This window comes from Molothrus ater, chromosome 16 (genome assembly GCF_012460135.2).
Source record: "Molothrus ater isolate BHLD 08-10-18 breed brown headed cowbird chromosome 16, BPBGC_Mater_1.1, whole genome shotgun sequence".
NCBI classification, from domain to species: Eukaryota; Metazoa; Chordata; class Aves; order Passeriformes; family Icteridae; genus Molothrus; species Molothrus ater.
Window position 1 is genome coordinate 4736039 of NC_050493.2, and position 22131 is coordinate 4758169.

Consider the following 22131-nt stretch of genomic DNA (forward strand, 5'->3'; position numbering starts at 1 on the left):
GGGTTTTTTGGGATGAAGAGATGCCAAACACACTGAGACAGAAATCAGGCTCACTCTGGAGACAGGCAGCAGTGAGTGTTCCAGTAGAGGGGAGCTAAACTAAGAAAAAACCATACAAATATTTCACAGCAGCAGGAGGCTAAGAAACATAACTAAACATGTTAAACTCACTGTGAAGCAAGAGGACCCCAGGGGTATTTTAGTCAGATAATATTTAATTTGTTGCAGTGTCAGTTGTATGATTGCTTGTCAGCTGGCATATGGATGTGCTATAAGCAAAATGGGGCTTTCAGAGACCATGCACAATTTTCCAGAAGATAGTAAAGCAGGAGATTTATCAGAGACGGATTAGAAGAGTTACAGTGGATTTATTTGCTCTGGTCCATTGCCAGGATATAAGGCAAGCTGAGCTCTCTGCAGAGAAGTGTTGGAGGAGAGGGACAGGAGCTAGAAAGGGAGGACTGTAAATCAGGAGGAAAACCTACAGAATACAAGAGCATGTAAGATGTACACAGGTATTTGTAGGAGTTTTAAAGCTGCCAGCTGAACGTTGGCCAGAAGAGCATTTGGATTGTAGAGTTTCTCCAAAATTTAAGAATGGGTGGTTGAGAAGCTAGGAGTGTCTCTGAATGCCTTGTTCTGGCACCTAAAATGAGGCTTTGATCATCTCTCCCCTGCTCTCTGCCTGATTGTGCTCTCTTCCCACCACAGTTTCCCTGAGTTGTTGCTTTCTCCAGACTTCCAGCCTCGGGAGGAAAGTTGCTTTTCAGCCTGAATGATAACCTGACTCTCCTAGCAAGAAAATGGCTCTAAGAGTGTTAGAAAACAGATGAAAGCCATCCTTTGCAGAGAGAGGATGGGACACACAGGGATTCCTGATTTGCTGTGTGGCTGTGGTTATGTACACCAGCTTTTCTGACCTCTCCCCACCTGTTCCTGTTAGGTGTGGATGGAGCAACTTGGACTTCAAAAGAAGGAATATTTTATTTTTCTTGGAGAAGCCTTAGTTGTAGGGCACAGCACATCTGCAAGGCTTCTTGAGAGGTTAAATCCATCTTTAGATTCCTGCGGTAGCTTTATGTTGGCTTGAGGGGCAAAAACACCAGCAGAGTGTTGATATATAGACAGCCAAATCTGAGAATTAAGAATACTTTAAAAAATGTTTCCTAATGGTCTTGTCAGGGCAAGGATAGTGAAATCTGCTGGATGTTTTTATTTTTATGAAGTTAACAGTTTTTTTTTGTAAATGGTGTTTTAATTGAGGTCTTGAGTAGAAAGCCAATGGTGTGTGCATACATATGTGTCTGCAGTCAGTTCTGATTTGCAAAGTAATGTGAAAATAGGTCAGCCACAGAGAGAAATGTTGGGAAATGGCTGCAGCTGAGAAGGAAGCTATTTGTAGGCTTGAGAGTAGAAAACTTTGGCTTAAAGATGATTTGTACAGAAGATGAGAGTGCTAAGAGAAAGGGGAACCATTTGCCTTCTGGTCATCATAGTTGCTGCTGAAGGCAAGGAGGGATTGAGAAGTTTTTGGCAATTTAAGTTTTGCTGGCTTTGTTTGGCTGAGAGCTCTTGGGGTTTTTGTTCCAGAAGAGTCCATTAGCTCCTGTGCTAATTAGCAGTGCTCCAGGAGGGAGCTGAGGGATAAGAGCAGGGTCTGACCCAATGTGTCTTTATCCCCAGCTGTGCCTGCAGGGCTGGTGCTTCCTGGGCCTTGCTGTTGCTTGGTTGTTGCTTTTTCCCCTTACACTTTCCATAAAACAACAGGATTTGAACCTAGAAGAAGTTACTTTACTTACTTTACTTCCAAAGTAAGGTTTAACAGCCCTAGACTGGGGCAGAACTTGTTAATTGTCAGCATCCCTGTTCCCAGTCCCTGGTTAATGGTTTTTTTAGGGCACAGGGTGTATCCTGGTGAACCTGGAGAGGGCTGCACACGTTTCCCATCAGGAAGGCACAAACAGGCAGCCTTGGGAAGGGGCAGATTCCCACTGATGCTGCAGCCTGCTCGTGGGGCCTGGTGGCTCTGCTGGCACACAGCACTCAGGGCTCTGTGCTTTGTTTCCATGAGCTTCATCACCCTGGTACAAACTCATTCCTCTGAATTACAGAGATGCTGTTGAATTGTAATTCTCCTCTTTGATAAACACATCACTGCAGTTAAGATTTATCACATTTATTATTTGCCTTTATTCAGTAGACAATTTACCTGTCAAAGAAGGAAATTAGACTGTTTTCATATTATTCATATTAAGGCTCAGTTGATTGTTTCTTGTCCTTAATTCTTCTCTAGCTGTTTGCAATTTGATTGTTAATGTTTTTTTCAAGTATTTTATGAGATACCGAAATATTGAAGTGATTTATAATTGCCAGAATCTGTATCCTCTCATCCATCCTTCTTTTAAAAGGTTGGGTCTGTCTGTCCTGTTTCCAGTTGCTGTCTTAACATTTGTGAGTTCCTCACAAAAGGAGGTTGCTCATGGACCAGAGATTAATGTGATTAATTTTATCAAGTAACCTAAGAATATATTTTGTCAGTAGGTCCTGGCACAATCTAAGGTATTTAAGTGTTCTTCAGTTATTTCTAACCATATTTTGGTTTATATTCCTGTGCTTCTCACTAATTTTACTGATCATCTGGTTAAGCCCCACTTGCCATCTCCCTTTTTCTATATATTAGTTTAAAGCCAGAAAGCCCAGACCTCTGTTGCACAGTCATCTCCCTCTTTTATTTGTGTTTTTACAAGAAATAGTTAGCTAAATTATACCTGATTGCAAATAGCATCTGTTTGATGTTGAAGCTCCATATCTTTCTTCAGTCTTGAAATTTTCCCTTATTACAACTAATTTGGATTTAGGAGTCTGAAGATGAAGAGGAGGGGGAAGAAATCTTGCCACTGATTTCTGATAATGAAGCAGCCTGTTAACATTCCTCAAAAATTATCATTAATTAAACAAAAAGCTGATGTAATACTTGGGAATATTTCTGTACCATCAAAAAAGCACCAAGTGGGAAGGGAAATATTCTACAAAAGATCATTCTGACTCCACTGTAGAGAGTCTGTCTCCTCTGCCAGGCTCTAACCTGTGCACAAGTGAGGGAGCAAGAGAGCTGTGCCATTGGGTTGTGGATTAATAGTCAGAGTTCACTCGTGTGGAAATAAAGCAGATTTTACTGTGACTAGAATGTGTCATTAAAAAGCCATTATTGGAACTGACCAGCACAATTCCTGCTCTCTCATTGCTAATGACAAAGCAATCTGTTCTTAAAAAACAACAACCCTGTATTTTCTTGCAGAGAATGGTGCAGGGGACTCACCAGAACAGGAGCGGGGTGAAGAGAGGCAGTTGAAAGATTTATTGATCAATAAACCAGACAATTACAGCTTGTTTATAAAAGGAAAAAAATAAAAAAGCCACCTCAACCTCAGGCCTGCGAGCAACCCTGAGACTCTAATAATGATAACTCTGGCATCAAGCTTGAAACCATAAAAGTCAATAGGAAGATATAGGATTTCAATAAAATTATGACACTAGATAAACTTTACCCCAGGAACACATTTTCCCTGGGCATGTGACTGACTTCAGCTAGATTTGTAACTTTAATTTCTTTCTTATTGATTTTTCTTTTCTTCAAGTAATTAGAAAGTCTGTGGTGAATGGGCTGTGTGTGTTTGAAGCGGGGCTAAGGAGCAGCAGCAGAGGAAGGGCCTGAACTTACATGTATGTGTATAGGGTCAGACACCTTTTTATGGTTTTTTTGGCTGGGTTTTACTCTTCAATTGCCTCCCACACCCAGGCAGGAGTGGCTCTGATGCTCCTCAGTGTGCAGGTGTCTGTGGTTGCAGTGATGATGATGATGCTGCTTATGTGAACCCTTCTTACTTCTTTCCCTAAAATTAACCCAAGAGTCCTGGAGGGCCCCACTTCTATTCCTGCTGTTTCCAAAGCCACTCTGGGGTGTGAAGGCTGCAGAAAGGGACTTGCTCTGAGCTTCAAGCTACTTGTCAGCCAGGTCAAATGTTGGTTTTACACAGAGGGACTAAGGAGCTGTGGGAGGACTGGGGAGAAGCTTCATCTTAGGGGTGGCATTTTGCAGAGGTGCCATCCTGTTCTTTCCCATAGCACATTTTCAAGGGATTAGCTCTAGTTTCTGGTTAAAATTATAAAATGTGTTTTCTTCTTAGTTACTTATGCAATAGTGGGAGGAATATTTATTTGATGAATGGGCTGGTGCTGGCAGAAGGAAGGGAAACTGTTCAACCTTTGAAAAAATCACTATCCTTCCTCTTTTTCAAACTTACATCTCCTCAAACACAGCTGCAAGCTGCAGCACCAGGGTTTGCTGTAGGACATTGATTTCCTAGGTTTGTAATGAACATGAAAATTATTATTCTGCATTTAGGGCATGTTTGGAATGAGCTACATTTCTGTTCAAGTGTTGATGTAAAACTGGATAAGGTAAAGATCACCTGGAATTGTGCCAGGGTAGGGCCATAGTGAGTTAGCAGAGATTTCCCCTGTGCAGGGGGAATTTTGGAAATTCCCAGAGGAACTGCTTTTTAGTAATTCTGATGAATACTCTCCAGATAGGAAGCAGCCAAGCAGCTGTATTAGAATAAGGTTAGAAAGGGCATCTGAAAGTGCCTGGGGAGGATTTTGATGGGTCATGAAGAATGAGGAAATACTGCAGCAATTACTAAATTAGGATTACATTTTAGAGAATCTTTTTAGACAGAGGACTTGTCAACAAGAACTTCTGTTTCCTGCCAAACTAACAAGATCTTTAGGAGGGAGGGAGAAGCTTTTAGTAAGTGCTCTTGATGGGGAGAAATTTAAAAAATGGAGCTGGGGACCACTTGGAAGCTGAGAATTGATTTCACTAATAATATTAATATTTAGAAATAATTAAAGAGGCTAAGTAAACTCCAGGATCAAGTGTTTAATTGTGCCACCCTTTAGTTCAGCTTTTCAGAATTTTTTTTTTCTTTTTCCAATACAGCTTGTGCTGTGTTTACCATGTGTGATTTTTTTTTTTCTTGACAAGTTTACTTTTTGTTTCAGAGAGATGCTTTGAAGGGCAAGGGCTGTGGGGAAAGACAGCCTGTGGGGTTGGTCATGCTCCCATGCAGTTCTCCCATGCTCACATGAAAGCTGGAGTTTGTCCTCCTTGTACTTGACAGCCCAGGAGCTGCTGGGGTCCTGCTGGGGTCCTGATGGGGTGACTGAGCTCATATTCAGCAGTGAATTGGAAGCCAAGTGTGATGGGAGGTGCCAGGGGTCCTGTTTGCCTTTGAAAAAACACCAAGGGTTTTGGGACTGCCCCTGCTGCACCAGGGAGAACATAGCAGTGGTGAGTTATCACATGGATGAAAGATGCTTAGGAGAAAATTAGGGCAGCAGAGCAGCTTGGAATGCAGAGAAGGAGAGAGGATTCTGTAATTGCAAATCTAATTACAACAACATGCAAAGCTCAAACCAATACCTTCACTAAACGCTGTCATTATGTTCTCTTCTGTGCTCTAGAAAGTGATTTGGCTGTAAGTGGGGAATGGAATTCATCTCCCAAGCAAAAGCAGTTTGCTTTGTGTAGAATGCACTGGGGCAGACTGGGTGATGTCTGTGGGTACTGGAGGGGGAAGAGGAGGATGGAGAGATCCTGTCCTGCTGCCTCTCTGCTTATCAAGTTCATTGCAAGGTGTGACTGCAGCTGGGTTTTCTTCTTTCTCAGTAATGTGTGACTGCAGCTGGGTTTACTTCTTTCTCAGTAATGTGGAGGTATTTCCTTTCATATGTCTGTCAGATGAACAATTCTAAACTATGGCAAAACTATTTCCCTGGAAAAATATTTCTCTTCAGTCAAATCTGGGCTAGGAACTGATAATAGCTGCTGGTACTATTTATGTTAAAACCTGTTTTTCTTTATAATTTTATTAAGTCAGTTCCTGTAGCCCCAGGCTGTCCTTCAGTCTTGGGGTCCTTTTACCTGCTGACCAACCCAACTATCTTGGCTGACCTTTCAGTCTGTGACATGCTTTGAACACACTGTACCTCTGGCAGTGCCCCCAGTCTTGTTGTCACACCTTGAATTTGAATGTTCCTTCCCTTCTCACATGGACACTTGCTATCCACATTCAGTCTTTGACCTTTAGATTTGGAAGGAGGAGATAAGCTTTGTATCCAGGCTGAGCTGGGTGGCCACCTTCACTATCTGAAATACAGCCTTTTGCATTTAGGGGTGTGGGGAAAAGGACCTTTTTTCCTGCCCCAACAATTCCTGATTTGCCCAAGTGAAGCTTTTAAGTGCAGCTGAGCTGGGTTTATGAAGGGCTGCACTGGGCTGGATGTGAACTGCACAGCCCAGTGATCTCCTGCTATTCCTTTGTGGTGGCAGAATTCTCAGCAAGGAGCTGCTTTGTCCAGGCTGCTCCTGCATTTGTGTACCAGGGGAGGTAGCAAACTTCAGCCATGAAAGGTGGGCAGCACTGCTCAGGTTTCCTCAGAGTTTTGGCTCTTGGTGTTTATTCCAAGGGCCTGTGCTGCTTTGATCCTGTTCTGTAGCCTCATAAGCATCAAGGTTCTTCCATGCAGTCAAAAGATGAAACTCTTCACCCAGCTGCTAATCCCTGTGTGCACACTGCAGCGTGACCAGCCACCTCCTTCTTCAAATTTTCCTTTTGTCCTCATTCTTCTTCTCCATCAGTGCCTTGGGGGGAGGCATGAGGTGCTTCTGAAGCTGGGAGTGCATTAGGAATATCTCATCCAACAGCCCACACAAAAAGTTTTACGTTTAGCTCTGAGCCCAAGCCTTGTAGTTGGGGAGCTGCTGTCAGCGAGGGGAGAAGGATCCTTCTGTTTGTCTTTCTCTGCAAATGCCTGGTTATAATTGCCAGTAGATAGAGAAGTGAGCCAAACACTGCCTGCCAGACATTAACCTCTGAAAAAATGTTTGTTACAAGCACTGAGTGTTGCAGCATCTAACAAGTGATAAGTCACATACCATTTTGAGGATATTTGCTCTCAGCCACTTTGTTCGATGTCAAATCTGTTTCATTTCTGTTGTGACAATTCTGTTCTTTCTTTGCTGAGGCTCTGGCAGGAAAAATGTCAAGTACAACACTAAATATTTTGCTGAGGAAACCCATTCAGCCATGTTGAATTAGAAGAGTGTCTCCAGGAAGAAGGCAGGCTCTGTTTTCAGTTGCCATCTGCTTGTTAGAGTGTCTGCGTGTTGCTTTCCTGCAAAGGATGTGGGGTTTTATAGACGCAAGAAAGTCTAATTTTTCACTTCTCACAGCAGCAACATTTATTTTATTAGAACTGTGTGGTCATCTGTGCCTTGATGCTGATATGAGGACAATGAGCCTGCATCCATCCGAGTTGAGTTGCTGCATAAAAGAACAAAGTGGGTAAAGATGCAGAAGAGTCTTGGAGCACACTCTGGGGCTTTATCCTTAAAAGTTTTTGCTATTGTTCCTAGAAGGGTGTGTGCTCTGGGCCTTTATCCCATGTGGGAAATGGATTTGTAGAGAATTCTCTAGGTCCACACTATGCATCTGTATGCAAACTCTGAGATAACAAATGCTGACTTAGAAATGCCATGGAATAGGACAGGTATTGTTGAGAGAGAAATGGAGCTAGAAACAAGTTTCAAAGGATGGCCTTGCAAATAAGACTAGATACTTTGGAGAAATAAAAAGATGCATTGTAGTAGGACCCACGAGGGATAGTTTTAGATTATTTGCTTTAAGGCATCTACAGCATGGTGTGGCAAAAAGCTGATAGGCCAGGAAATGCTTATATAGTGTATTGTAATTAAGAAATAGTTGACTTCTGATTGTGATAGTGTGAATTATAACATCTGTATTGTCTTACCCTTTTCATGACACTGAAAATGGAATTGTCACCCTGTTCTTCTAAGTTTCCATTGTCACCCTGTTCTTCTAAGTTCTTCTAAGCCTTCTGATGTTTACATTCTTATAAGAAACTTTCTCATGCGCTTTTCTCTAAATAATTGTTTTACATTCTTTTCTGAAGGAGGAGAAATTTGATGGACTGTTGGTTTGTCCAGTGTCATTGGAGAGGTGGCACTGTCATCCTCCAATCCACTGTCACTTTTGAAAACCTATAAATGTTGGAGCCAGAAATTAAACTGCCCTTTTTACCTTGGAGATTCCAATGTCCACGTTGTTTTATTTTGTGTTGTATAGCGACATGGAGTAAAAGTTTTTAAAGCACTTCTCAGTTGCCCCATCTCTGGGTCAGAAAAGGGAATTGTCCAACAATCCCTGTGTTTTGCTGCTGTTCCTGGTGTGATCTGGGCCTTCATCCCTGAGCATTTGGTAGGATGTGTGGTCTGTGCCTTCATCCCTGAGCATTTTGCTGCTGTTCTTGGTGTGGTGTGTGCTTTGGTCCTTCATCCCTGAGCATTTTGCTTTTGTTCCTGGTAGGGTGTATGCTCTGTGCCTCCATCCCTGAGTATTTTGCTGTTGTTCCTGGTAGGGTGTGTGCTCTGTGCCTCCATCCCTGAGTGTGTTTTGCTGTTGTTCCTGGGAGGATGTATGGTCTGGTCCTCCATCCCTGAGTGTGTTTTGCTGCTGTTCCTAGCAGGGTGTATGCTCTGTGCCTCCATCCCTGAGTGTGTTTTGCTGTTGTTCCTGGTAGGGTGTATGCTCTGTGCCTCCATCCCTGAGTGTGTTTTGCTGCTGTTCCTGGGAGGATGTATGGTCTGGTCCTTCCTCCCTGAGTGTGTTTTGCTGCTGTTCCTAGCAGGGTGTATGCTCTGTGCCTCCATCCCTGAGTGTGTTTTGCTGTTGTTCCTGGTAGGGTGTATGCTCTGTGCCTCCATCCCTGAGTGTGTTTTGCTGCTGTTCCTGGGAGGATGTATGGTCTGGTCCTCCATCCCTGAGTGTGTTTTGCTGCTGTTCCTGGTAGGGTGTATGCTCTGTGCCTCCATCCCTGAGTGTGTTTTGCTGCTGTTCCCGGCAGGAGCGCGATGGGATGCGGGCGATCCTGGAGTCCTACGACAGCGAGCTGACCCCGGCGGAGCACTCGCCGCAGCTGAGCCGCCGCATGCGCGAGGCCGAGGACATGGTGCAGAAGCTGCACGCTCACAACACTGAGCTGGAGGTAATAAAGCAGCATCCTGCTCTAAGCCCAAGGGTGGAGGAGTTGAGACCTCTAAGCTTGAGTTGCCTGGTGACGGGATCTGCTCTCGCAGGAGCCAGATTTGCGGCGTTCGCGCTCCGAAATTCCGGGATCAATAAGAGGCACGAGTTATTGCTCTGCAGCTGAGGCTGGCAGGAGCCAAGAATAATCATCTTTGGGTGTGCTGAGTGTGCTGTGCTGCACTGCATGGCTGGAGGGGCAGCCACTCCCTGTGGTGAAAGGGTTGTGAAGGGGTAGCAGGTGTGGGGTCCTCTCTGTGGTGTAGTGGAAGAGATTCACTCCATCACATGTGTAATCGAGGCTCTGCTGTACACAGTGTGAGCAACTTGTGTTTGCAACAGCTTTACTTGAGGGTTGAAGTAGTAAAGTATGTGTCTGCTATAAGTTCTTCACTTCTTGGGCCCGAAAAACCCCAGAACACTGGTCACTATTAAGTGTTTTTTAGTAGGTTTTTTCTAAGAAAGAAAACATTCTGTCCAAAGATAGAAGTGTTTCTGAAAGGAATTCTTATAATTCTCCTTAGTTCTCTTTTTGAAGTTTTGGAATCTGAAATGTGACTGTGGTGAGCTAAAGTTAACCTGCACTGGCCAAATTGTTCCTCTCTTCTGTTGTGCTTGGTGGAATGGGCTTTGTGGTCGTGAGGTGAAATATTTGGAATATATCTGTGATCTTGAAGCTTGGCAGTTTTATTCCATCAGGCTTTACAATAGTCATAAGTATGTGAGTTTTTCTTCATGTCTAATTCCCTCATCATGGAGATTTAGGTGCTATAACTCAAGTGGAGTAGAATGGTAGAAATTGCTCCTTGAGTTCATGTTCAAGTCACAGAGTGACACAGAGAGCTGTCTAACTCTGCACAAAACTCTGTTGTTTCTGGCATCTTTAAAAATGCTCTTTCCTTGTGTTGGGAGATGAGTGCTTATTTCAGGCAGTAGTGGCTCCAGTGATCTTTAAATCCTTAGGACAGCACAACGTGGTGTAGATCAGTGTCCTGGTGTAGATCCATTTCATTGAAAATGAATTCTGCAAAGTTTTGGGCAAGCTGATAGAGAAGTTAGCTGATAACACAAGATAAAATGGAAATTTGCCTGAATTCATCTGCCTCAGAATGTTTCTCTGTTTTGTCTTTTGAACACTGTATTGCTTCCCAGCAGACAGAGCAGGATTCAGTGATGCTGACATAAAGGGATCTGTGGCTATTTTATCCTGCTTCCTTAGTTGTTCCCAACAGTGGCTCTAGGTTGTTGCAGGGAGATTTTCTGAATTGTTTCCTTGAATGTGTTAGGTGTGCTGTGTTGTCTTCAGGCAATAGCAAATTATCTTTTCTTCTTCAGATGAAAGCATGGAATAGTGTGGGAACCATTTGGTTCTACCCCTTTAATTATTTATAGGGAACAAATTCTAAGTTTATTTTCATGGATATGGATTAAGGGGTACATGGAAAATTTCAGAAAGGAGATTTGTTCTCTGGAGGTTTGTTGTGTCTGATATCAACCTCTAAAACTTTGCTAGAAGCAGGATTCAAAGACCTGATATTTTCCTCCCAAAGTACAATTTTGCACTTCAGCTTGATTGTGTTTGCCTTTCTGACTGCAGTGTTGGCTGCTGAATCCCATCTATTTTGAAATTTTGGGGAAAAGTGTTTTGTTCCAGTAAAAACTTGAAAACTGGGAAGAGAAATTGAGGTACAGGCAGGACCCCTGGTGCTTCATCATCAGGAGCAGCAGCTGTAATCAGCTGCCAGTAGATCAAAGCTGCTGAGATGGTCGATGGCAGCTATTAATAACTCCTGACTTGATGCTCTGCACCCTCCCAGCTCTGCTGAGCCTCCCCATGAGGTTTGGAAATGTTGACACCTGCATGACTCAGCTCACAAGCAGAGGAAACTGCTGGGATGAGGCACCTTGGAGCCTCAGGTGTTTGAGATGTGGGAGAAACAGCCTCTGTAAGGGAGAGGAGGGAAGGAAAAGGGAGCTTGAGCATGTTTAAATCAGTGTGGCAGAAGGGTTGGAGCATCCTCAGGAGCCTCTGGTGTGGATGGGCTGGGGAGGAGCACAGGAGAACCAGGAGTGCTCACCTGGGAGCATCCAGCAAAGCAAGCAGTGCACAGCAACTCCAGACACAGCCAGGGGAGGCCTGGGTGCCTGCAGGGAGGGGCAGTGATGGGTTTGAGCTGAAAAGGCCTGGCTGACGTTTTTTGGAAGGCTGGTATGGCTGAAGTGTGGAAAACAGTGGAGATCACCATTTAGCCAGGGATGTGCTGCTGTGGGTGCCCACAGAGGGGTCTCTGGCACCCAGCAGACAGAGGGACACAGACCCTGTGTGCTCCATCTCTGCCAGGGAGGCTCCAGGCATTGCTGTGGTCCAGGGGCTTCTGGGGTTTAACAAAGCCCTAGAAGACTCTGACTCCTCCATTCCATTTTGTGGGTTCTGCCCTTAAGCTTTGTTCATAAATCTTAACATTTGCACTATGAACCATGACTTTCTATCACAGTGTTTTCCTCTTTTTTCTTTTTAAAAATTTTTGCTACAGAGTACTTAAATTAACAAAATGTTTCTGTGTTCCCTAGAAGAGAACCCCTTAATAGTTTCCTTTTTCTTGTTTATCCTGGCTGCCTAAATCTGTTACCAGAAGCACCACTTCTGACAAAACAGAGGAGGAAAAAGGGATGTTCTTAGCAGGGTTTTTTTTCCTTACTCTGGAAAGGGAGATTTCCCCATCCATTTCAGCAGCAGTCAGGAAGCTGTGGTGAAGATGGAGTGATAGAGATAATGCAGTTAGAGAGAGGAGGAAGCTGTGAGGGACTGGGAAGATTTTGGGTTGAGCAACAGGTTTTAACTCATTAGGGAGATGAGATCTCTGGTAGATCCTTTGCTGGGAAGCTGCTGAAGAGCAGAGGGAATGTGAGAGGAATGTGCAAGCTCTGGAGGGGGCTGTGTCTGATGAGGGTTGGTGTCTGCTGCAGGATGGAGTTGGGGCACACAGGGAGCTGTGCCCCAGCCCTTGCTGGGCAGGAGAGCTGCTGGGAGCACTGCCCTGCCTGCAGCAGACATCACCTGGATCACAGGCACCTTCCAGAAACTGGGATACACCAGGATGCTCTCATCCCCGAACATTCCAGAGGTGAGGCTGCAGAAGAACCACTCCTGTCAGAGCCTGATGGGGCAGAGGACTGAAAGGCAAAGAGAGGCTGATGGGGACCTTTTAAAATCCCCTTCAGTGATGCTGGATGAGAAAAGCAGGATCTGTAATGCATGCACATGCAAATGCAAACACAAGGACAAGCAGTTGCTTTCTCCACCCCAGAACTGCCCCCAGCCCAATCCCCTCCTCCACAGGGCTGATGTGGCTGGGGGGGTTCAAGGAATCAATTTACAGAGTGTTGAATGTAAAGAACAGAGAGATGCAAAGCAAAATGTCATCTGAAATGGTGGCTGGAAAAGCAAGCAGGCTGTGTCAGCCCATTTCATGTGGTTAATGAAGTGTCACTCACCATCTCTTTAAAAGTGTGTTTTGGACCTGGAGAGGGAATGAGTTTGTCCCTGGCCAGCCTGTTACAAATACTTTAACAGAAATGTAACTGTATTTCTATGGCAGAGTGAATTTCTGTTTTGATACTGGTCATATTAATAGTTTTCTTGACAATCTTGGTTTACTTTTACCACCTTAGCTCTCATTGCTTTTAATTTCAAGCTAAATATGACAAAACAAAAAGCTTCTGTGTATGCAGCAGCCACTGTGAAAAAGCTTTGATGTGGAGTTTAGTGTTTGAAAAGTTAAATCCAGCTGCACAAAAGGGAGATAATCATAAATATAACTGCATTAATAGTGATTTTATTACAGCACTCCTGACTCCATACAAAACTTTAATGAAGAGAGATTTGCAAGGAAGACTCATGCTGACACCTTCAATGGTCTCCAGCATCTTTTACACTGAGAGATTTCCCCTGTCTGTGAGCACCATATGCACTCTAATCAGTTAATTGTGAGTCTGACAGTTTCAGCACATGAAATGCCATATGTTCTATGGTTTTATTCCATCACAGGCATTACTGGTCACCTCAAACTCATTGAGGCCAAATATTGTCACATTATCTGCCCCTGATAACTGCAGTGAATCTGCTGATGGTGAAACCTGGACCTTGCTGATTTTGTGGTGTTAAGTCATCAATCTGCTCCTTTCCAAGGGGGTTTACTCAGCAGCCACCCCAGTGCTTGAAGTGCTTAAATTTTACAGTGAATGCATTAAAATGTTAATTTGAGCATCTAACAGTTCTTCCTTGTCTTTCACCCAGCTTCCCCCATCAGCACTTCTCCAGTTTTTTTGCCTTTTTTTCCTTCCCTTTGATCCACGCTTTGTGTTTATCTTGCTCCTTTGCCACATTTCCTCTCCCCCTCAAAGGTAGATTGCTCCTTTACACAGCAGAAGGGGCTTCTGTGGTGATGGGAACTTTAGGGAGACGTTTCCTCCCATCTGTGCAAGGTACAGAGGAGTTTGTTTTAATTTTCAGCTTTCTCCTGCCTACTTTCTGTACCTCTCTGCTGCCATCCAACCTTTTTTTGCTCAGTGACAACTTTTAGGAAGCAGTGAGATGATTACTCTGCTCACTTTGGATGTCCATAAGGAGCAAACTGGAATCACTAGAGCTTTCCTGCCACTCCAGAATGGCATATGTTGCACTTGCCCAGACTTCTGCTGTCACTGTAGCATCTCATCTGTGGCTCGTGGGAGAAAACAGGCTCTCTCTAGAGATGGTGCTGAGATGCTCCACGCATCAGCTGCCACTGATTGCTGAGCAGTCACAGGGCTGAACATCATCTTCTGACAAAGCAAACACCTTGTTGAAATAGCACTTTGAACCCAAAGCTTTGGCATCTCTTGGCAGACTCGAGCCTTCCCAGGACCCACTGAGGTTCTCAGCATTTTTTTTTCTTTGCTAAAGGAGAGCAGCTCAGGCCTGTGTGCTCTGGCAGTCCTGCAGAATGGATTATCTTGGGTTCTCTGTTCTTTCACATGTTTCATCTTCCCTCAGACCTGAGTGACCTTATTGAGTCAGTGACTCATTTGTTTCCTCCCCTCCCTTTTACAGCTGCCAGTGGCTGTGTTTTGGGAGAACACCTGGCAAATAATCATCATATAAATGAGGAAGTCAAGTCACCAAGAAGTTTAATGATTTGTTAAAGGTGACAGTCCCTGCCCTGTGGAAGGACAGTGACTTTTAAAACTAATTGATGCTGCAGCAGGTCCTGTCTCTGTGTATCTGAGACTTTTTTTGTTTGGTCAAACTAGATTCTAAAACTCAGTTGCTCCTAATTTTTTTGAGGAGATTCCTCATTTTGGATCTGTCCTGAAAGTCAGTAATTGATCAAGAGAAGCAGTCTGTGGCACTTCCTTACACTGGAGATATTCTGCAAAACCAGCATTGTTTTCACTACAGGGAGATTGCTGCAGCTATTTTTAGTGTGGGAATGCTCTGAGAGTTTAAGAATGGCTTTAAGTCAGCAGTTTCCAGGGACCACAGCTAACTGGAAGCAACCTCCATCATTCTCAGGAATGAGAATGTCCTGTCACCAACTTGCATGGGGTGAATCATTAACTGAGACAACTTCTTCAGCCTGTGAAAAGCCCCCAGAAAATTACCCCCAGCTGCAAACACACCAGCAGCCTCAAGGACACTTCTACCTCTTGGCTGCACATTGAAGTGCAGGGGACAGAAAAATATTTTCCAGCATTTTCCAGCTCTGCACCTCTCATGTTCTTCAAGTGCAGTAAGGACAGGGATAGACAATTGTCATTGCTCTCACCTCTTGCTGAAAGTCACACTCCTGGTGCAGATGCAGTCAGTGGCACTCTGCCCTTTGTTCTCTTGCTGGGTCACATCTTGACTCTGTCATATAAAGATGTGCAGTGATGATAAATATAACCAGTCACCTGTGTTAGCAGTGCAGGGAGTTCAGGGTGGGTCTGGCTGAGTGCTTCAAGCCTGCAGGGAGCACACCCAGCCTAGCTGAGACTGTGCTGATATCATCCTCCTGCTGTCCAGGTTTGATCTCAGAGGCTGTGGGAATGCTCCTGTGCTCAGGCTCTAAGTACTCACTTCAGCCCTGGCAGATTGGTAGGTGCCAGGAACAGAAAGATCTTCCCTTCTTCCCAACAATGCTCCAATTAAAATGCTCTTGGTATGAACAAATCCTCCCATAGCCTCTTCTGGTGATGTTGTGAATAACCAAGCACAAAAGAGGCTTGGCCTAAGGAATTTGGATTAGCTTCAGATGTCCCTCCCTGGCTGTAGAAAACATGAGAAACAGATGAACAGTGTCTAAATTCCTACAGAAGATTTAAAATTTGGCTCTTTCTTACTGATGTATTGGAAAGAGCCGATAACTGAGGTGCAGTTATGAGTCACGTTTGCCACAATAGAACAGGGGAGAGCATTTCATGCAATGCTGAGAGCTTTCAAATGCTTTACACTGGAGAGCCTGCATGCCTGTGCTGAGAGATACAGGCTCTGCAATTAGGTGTCTTTAGGTGGAGGAGGAAGCAGGAATTCATTTGAAGTGGGAGCAGTGGCCCCATTCACAGCAAAGGCATGGCACAGAAGAGCTGATTCTGTGCAGTGTGGTGCAATCCCCTCCTGCTGCAAGGAGAACCTGGGGAGCAGGGGCTGAACTGAGGCACAGGCAGAGCAGTGATGGCATGTTCCTCTGAGGCTGAAGACAGAAAAAGGCAAATTAAGTATCTTTGGGGAATGGATTAGGAATGGATAGCTTCCAGCTTTTCAGAGGGAAGGCTTTGAAGGAGTAGAAGCATGTTCTTATGTTGGTTTCCATCACTTGCTGCTGCAGGCAGTGTGGAGGGATGAATGAGAGGCAGTAGAGAGGTTGCTGGGCAAATTCTTCTAGATCTTGCACCATTTTCCAATGTTGCTTTGCACAATTGGAGAATTGTTTGGTTTTCTGCAACGTTAGAGAAACCTTCACCATTAGGACTACTGCTTTCTGTGTTTAATTTGGAGATTTAACCTCTATGAATCTCCTCCAGGCTGGAAAGTGTGGTGATTTGAGATAGCACTGGTCTGATCCACGTGCACTGTGCAGCTACAGCCCATGTCACTGCTGTGCCACACATCTGCTTTGCCTTGGGCAGGAATGGTTCAAGTTTCCTCACAACTTCCAAGGGATATGGTCCCTTTCTGGAATGAGCTGATGGGATCTCCTGGCAGCAGGGGCACATCCTCCAGAGCACTTCCAGCCCACGGTTTCCTGTAGTGGCTGCTCTGTGTTTGTGTGGCTCAACCACAAGATAAATATTTGGGTGCCTGACTCTTTAGGAATGGAAGAATTTAGGAAAATGGGAGAATTGGTCAGGACCGACCAGTTTGTCTCCAAACTGGAAGCTGGGCTTCTAGGTTATGTTTCCCAGAGGGATCTCAGGCCAGTACTTTTCATCTCTTGAACTCTTGGTGAATCAATCAGGCTCAGGCCAATAATGTCTCCTGTTTGTTAGAACTGCTACTTAGGCACCTTCTCACATCAATGAAAGCTTTAACAGCCCATGGAAACCAATTCTGGGGAGAAATGAATAAATATCTTCTGAAAAAAAGTAAAAGCTAAGATTACACATCAGGATAACGTTTTACACAGAAATTTTACCTGTTCCTGAGCTCTGAGTTGTATTAATGAGATTAAACAGCTCTTTTCTGGGAGTCTTGAGATGTTCTGAACTTGTTGAGATTTGTTGATTTTTGTAATCATTGGATTTGAATTCTGTGATTTGTAGTGCTTCATTTCAGAATAATTGCATAATCACTGTGCAATTTAAGATTTAAAGTATGTAGTTGTAAATGTTTTCATGTCATCTTTTAATTCATGATGGTGGTGACCTGTAAGAGCGAATTATATTTTTAATTATTATTTTCTGTTTAAAAACAGAAAAAAAATCTGCTCAAAAAAATCCTGTAAAGATTCCAAGGGTTTCCTGTAGGGGCTCCACATAGGCTCAGCACAGTTGTGCCCACTGTGTTTCTGTGGGGTCCAGCTGCAGTTTTATTGAAATCCTGTTACCAAATAGTTTTAACATATAAACAGAAAAAAATGCTTTGAGAAAACAACATCAGCACAACCTTGTTCCCATGATCTTGTGGACCCCAACACTCCTGCTCTTTGCAGTTTGCAAGGATTATAAGATCCACTTTTATGCACTTAATACTTTGGTTATTGTGGCAATTGGAACAACAGTAGTTGCTGTCTTGGTTTTCTTTTTGAAGCCCATTGATTCTTTATTTTGACCTTAATTACAAGGAGTAGAAGAGGTGTTTCTTCAGGGAACTAATTAGTCTAAAAGGCCTGGTTCAGCGTGTGCCTGAGCAGTTTGTCGAATGGGGCCGAAATGCAAGTGCCAATTGCAGTTGTTTTGTTTCAGAACATCCATAATTGGTCACTCTCAGTACTTCTCCACCTTTGGAGTTGTGTTTGCTCCTATCTGTTCACCCAGCCTTTCACCATGGCCTGGCTTGTCCAGAGGCTGCAGCACCTCCATTTCCTCAGCCTGGTTTGTGTTAAGGTCGTGAATTTGAGCATGGCACCATTGCCAGTCAAAACTTGAACAGAATTCAAAGGAAGGTGCATGGGTTTCTCTCTTTAGTTTTCTCTTTTTTCACTCCAGTGTGACCAGCCTACTAATATTTGGATAAAGCTGGGAGCAGAGTAAGTGAAATACCCAGCTGATAGCAGTTCTCACCATGCTGTGAATGAAAACTAAGCTGTTGATATAGATCTCCTCTGTCCAGGGGTGGTCCAGGTAAATTGTAAGGAACAATTCTGCTTTCTCAGAGGCTTTGCAATTTATCTATTTGCTTTAATCAGTGTTAATGTCAAATGGGCTTTGATGGTGCTAAAAGCTTTTCAGCAAAACAAACTCAAAGTCAAGAGTTGTGGAGAAAGCCATGATCTCCCTGTAATGCAAGTTGTAACATTTTTCTTTTGAATTTTATTTATGCTGTTTAATAAAAGAGGCAGTGCTGCAGAACACACGTGCCATGAATCCAGCTGTGGTGACAGCATCATGGCTATGAAATGCATGGCACATCGATTTGACATATTGATGTGATTTATGGTTTCAATTTGTTTAAACGGCTCTAATGGCTGCAGTTTTGACAGATGTACACTCAGATTTCTAGTTCTGTTCAAGCCCACATTAAAAACACAACTGATTCCTGGCTTAAGACATTGATTTTTATCTGTTCTGTGTTTTTGTGCCTGTGTTCCACACGTCAGACTCCCAAATGGGGTTTTTGTGGCATCGACTTCACTTCTTGTCAGAAAATTGTTGAGACAGTTCATTTTCATTGGGAAGCTGATTCTTGGAAGAGTTGCTAAACCTAAATTTTTTTTTTATTTTTAAAGGAAATCAACAAGAAGCTCAAAATATTATATGTTATGGTATTATTGGTGTATAAAAGCCCAATGAGATATTCAGAAACCATGAACAGAGTAATTATTTTGTAGAGGTTGTTTTAAGTAGAATATCATATGTAATGGGAGAGGGTTTGAGGCTTCTTTGTATAAAGGTTACTGCTGTACATTATTTATATACAAAGAAATGATGAGTGTCTACATCTGTATTAATTATTGAAGTATTTCTTGAGAGCCCACAAATTCTGACTTTTTCATAAAATCTAGGCTGTGCAGTGCAGTTGGGATCTGACCTGATGGTGGAGACCCTAAACCAGTGATCTTTGTGGCAGATATTATTGCTCAGCCCATCGTTACCAGCCCCACCTTTGGCAGCTCTATTCTGACTACTCTCAATCTCATTAACATATGGAGGCTGAGTTCTTCACTTTCTGGTTTATTCCCTTTTACAAGAGGTCATTTAGTGAGTGAAAATGCAGCCTTAGGGTAGGTCAGCCCCCTGGTATCTCAAATATTCAGATCAATGTGATCTGAATTTGACCTCTATGGGTCTAGCTCCACCCTAGCAAAATCAGGTGTTGGTTGCTGAAGTGTTCTGTGACCTTTTGCATGAGGGAAGGTGACAGGGACAGCAGGAGTGACATCTGCAGTGACAGCCCCTGTTCCTCTGGGGGGGAACACACCAGCAGTGAGTAATGTTCATTAGTTATTTGCCTTGCACACATGTGGGTGTGAAGGGGCAGGAGCTCCCCACTTGCTGAAATGAGACACCCCTTCTTCAAAAAGCCTGGGCTGGGGGTACCTGGCCCCCAAAGCTGCTCCTGCTTGGAGGGGATGGATGCTGCCTTTGCTTTGAGGGGATTGCTCTGTACTGTGTGCCTAAAGATCATCTGAGTGTACTTAATTGTCTCTCAGCTGCAGCATGGCAGCCTGCAGAGCTGCTGAAAAGAGAGGAGTTGTTGGCATTATGGATGGTATTTATTTAAAGCTGCTCATTGTGCTTGGCAGAGGCTGCCTGGGGTGGGGGGGAGCTGTGATGAGTGCAAAACTACCTATGCAGATGGATTTAATTCCTGGGAAGGTGTACAGCTGTATAAAATACATGGTGAGTCTCAAATTCTTTTGACATACATGGTACCAAACACATCCAAGCTTGTTTGAAAGTATCACTTAATTATTTTCATGTATTATTGCTCCCAAAAGGCACAATGTAAATTCACATGTACACATATATAAGTGTTCCTAGGAAAGCATGTCTGAAGAGCTCTAAATGAGTGATGTTATGCTCTCAAAACAATAATGTCTCAGGCTAATTCTACAGGCTTTTTATTGCTTTGCTGTTTAGGTCCATTTTTGAAGACAGTGAGACCACCACAGCTGTATAGAGAAATGACATTTATCTTCCCAGTGCAGTATGGCCTTCTCATTCATAAGTGGAGGCATTTCCTTTCAGGATAATGAGCACCTTTTTATTTAGGCCAGGCAGGATCCTCAATCCTTGTGCAATTCCTACAGCCCATCGACACTGTACACATTACTGCAATTATTGTGGATATTATTTTCTGCTACATTCCACTTGCTCTTTGGATTATGCTTTTTTTTCTGGCCAGCAAAGGGGACAGAGAAAAGGAAAGGTCACACTCAAGTCCTCATGAATATCTGGAAGCTGCTGCATGGCACAAGTACAACAACTCCTACAGCAAATGTACAGTTATAGAGCCTTCCTCTGTGGCCTCTTGCACCAGGAGAGAGTCACTATTTTGGCTTGTATCAGCCTGGGACAAAGGAGCTGGCATTGCCCTGGATCAGGCACTTTTAGGCACAGGTAAATCTGTGGTTTATCTGCTAGGTTAAGAAGAAAGAAAATTGAAGCATGCAAAGAAGCTAAAAAGCCCAAGTGTTGACAATGTTATTTGTAAGTATTTATGTGAGAAAGCTCTCTGTCATGCTCCATGGTGCTTTTCCACCAGGAGCCTCTGGAGCAGAGCTCCCAGCCCTGAGCATCCCACTGTGCCATGGAGGAGTGGTTCAACACATCCTGCACCTGGCAGGAGCTAATAACTGAGATTATCTTGGCATATGTCCTGACTTCTTCCTTCCCCTGCCAAGTGGAGATCTCTCATCTTTCTGTTGCACAGTTTTGCTCAACAGGCATTCAGGGAGTGAGAAAACTCAAAGGTTCCTAATGGGACCATCAGGCACTTTCAGCTTTTGCCTTGTCAAAGCTGCCTTTGCTGGAGCAAGAAGCAATTGTGAGTTGCTGGATTGCTTTCCTGAAATGAGTTGCTGTTCACTTAGAGAAGAATAACACCCACATCTCAGAAATATCATCCTGTCTGGCATCTTTGGCAGCCTCAGCAGAAGGGCCAAGGGAAACAAATGGACCACATGTAAGATAAAATTGCAGTGCTCCCTCTGGAGTTAATTCTTTCAGCCCAAAACTGAGCAGCACTGATGGGGCAACATATGGAAATATTCCCTTCTGTTCCTGCTGCTCAGTTCTGGGATAAACAAAGGGCTTCAGCCCTGGCTTCATTAACCCTCCACTTTGCCTCTCCTGCAGGATCTTAGAATGAGAATTGAACTGATGGTTGGCAAACACAGAATATGTACCAGGCTGTACAGTGCAAGGATGTTCTTTACTTGCTCTGATCCTGTCTCTGCAGGGCTTTTTCTTGTACCTCTTGCATATCCATTCCAAAATTTTATTTTTGTTTTTTAAGTAGGGCAAGATATTAACTGCTGAAGTTTAAAACTTTGGATTTCAGGCCATTTTGATAGCTTTCTCCTCCTTCCTACAGGAGGAAACAGTGAATTTGGAGAAAGCTGTAAATCTGTGCAGAGCTGCCATGGGATCAGCCTCCATCTCCACATAGGAGAAGGCTCTGAGGAGGTCCTGGCAAGATCTGCCATGGAATTGCAAGGAAATACTTTGCAGGAGTGGAGAAGGTCTTTAAAGCTAGTCAGACTCATTGGGAGGGGAAACCAGAAGGTTTTCTGCTCCTTGGATTCTGTGAGAGCCTCCTTCAGTCCTGAAAGAAGGAGCATAGGATTAAGAGGAGTAATTAAAAAGATGCCAGAGAGCTGGAGATGGGATGTTGTGTGCAGTCAGACTAGCTGTGGGAGAGAGGAGGAGAGTGAGCAGACAGTTGGAACAAGAGCTGTGAAATAAGCTCTGGCTATTTTGAGAAGTGATTATTCAATATTTTAAAAGTAGTTTTTTAGAGATTTCCCTGCAAATACTTTTCAGAAACTGGATCCTCTCTGGATGTGACTCAGATTCCTCCAGCTCTGGTGTTCATTGACACGAGTATTTTCACTTTTGTTATGATGTGGATGGCTGCTTAACTTTAATAGTTTTGAGGCCACTCCTGTTTTGGATGGCTCTTGGCACAAGAGGGCTGCAGAAACACTTCCAGTGTTTTTCTTTATGCTGCACTTCATATGTTCAATCTGATATGTAGGAAAGACTAGAAATTAGTCCAAGGTGGCCCACAGAAGCTTGACTTTGCAGCTACTGATAACATAAAAGCCTTCTTCAAGTTGTG

The 22131-nt window shown here is 43.7% G+C and overlaps 1 protein-coding gene across 4 annotated transcripts in view; it reads left to right on the forward strand.

The window, feature by feature from the left end:
- Window positions 1-22131, forward strand: part of MAD1L1 (mitotic arrest deficient 1 like 1) — a 352399-nt gene that overhangs the window by 137187 nt on the left and 193081 nt on the right. For all 4 annotated transcript variants that reach the window (XM_036392627.1, XM_036392628.1, XM_036392626.1 and 1 more), the window contains exon 12: window positions 8989-9129. In XM_036392627.1, coding sequence (XP_036248520.1) covers window positions 8989-9129 — 141 coding nt within the window. The remainder of the gene's footprint in view (window positions 1-8988; window positions 9130-22131) is intronic.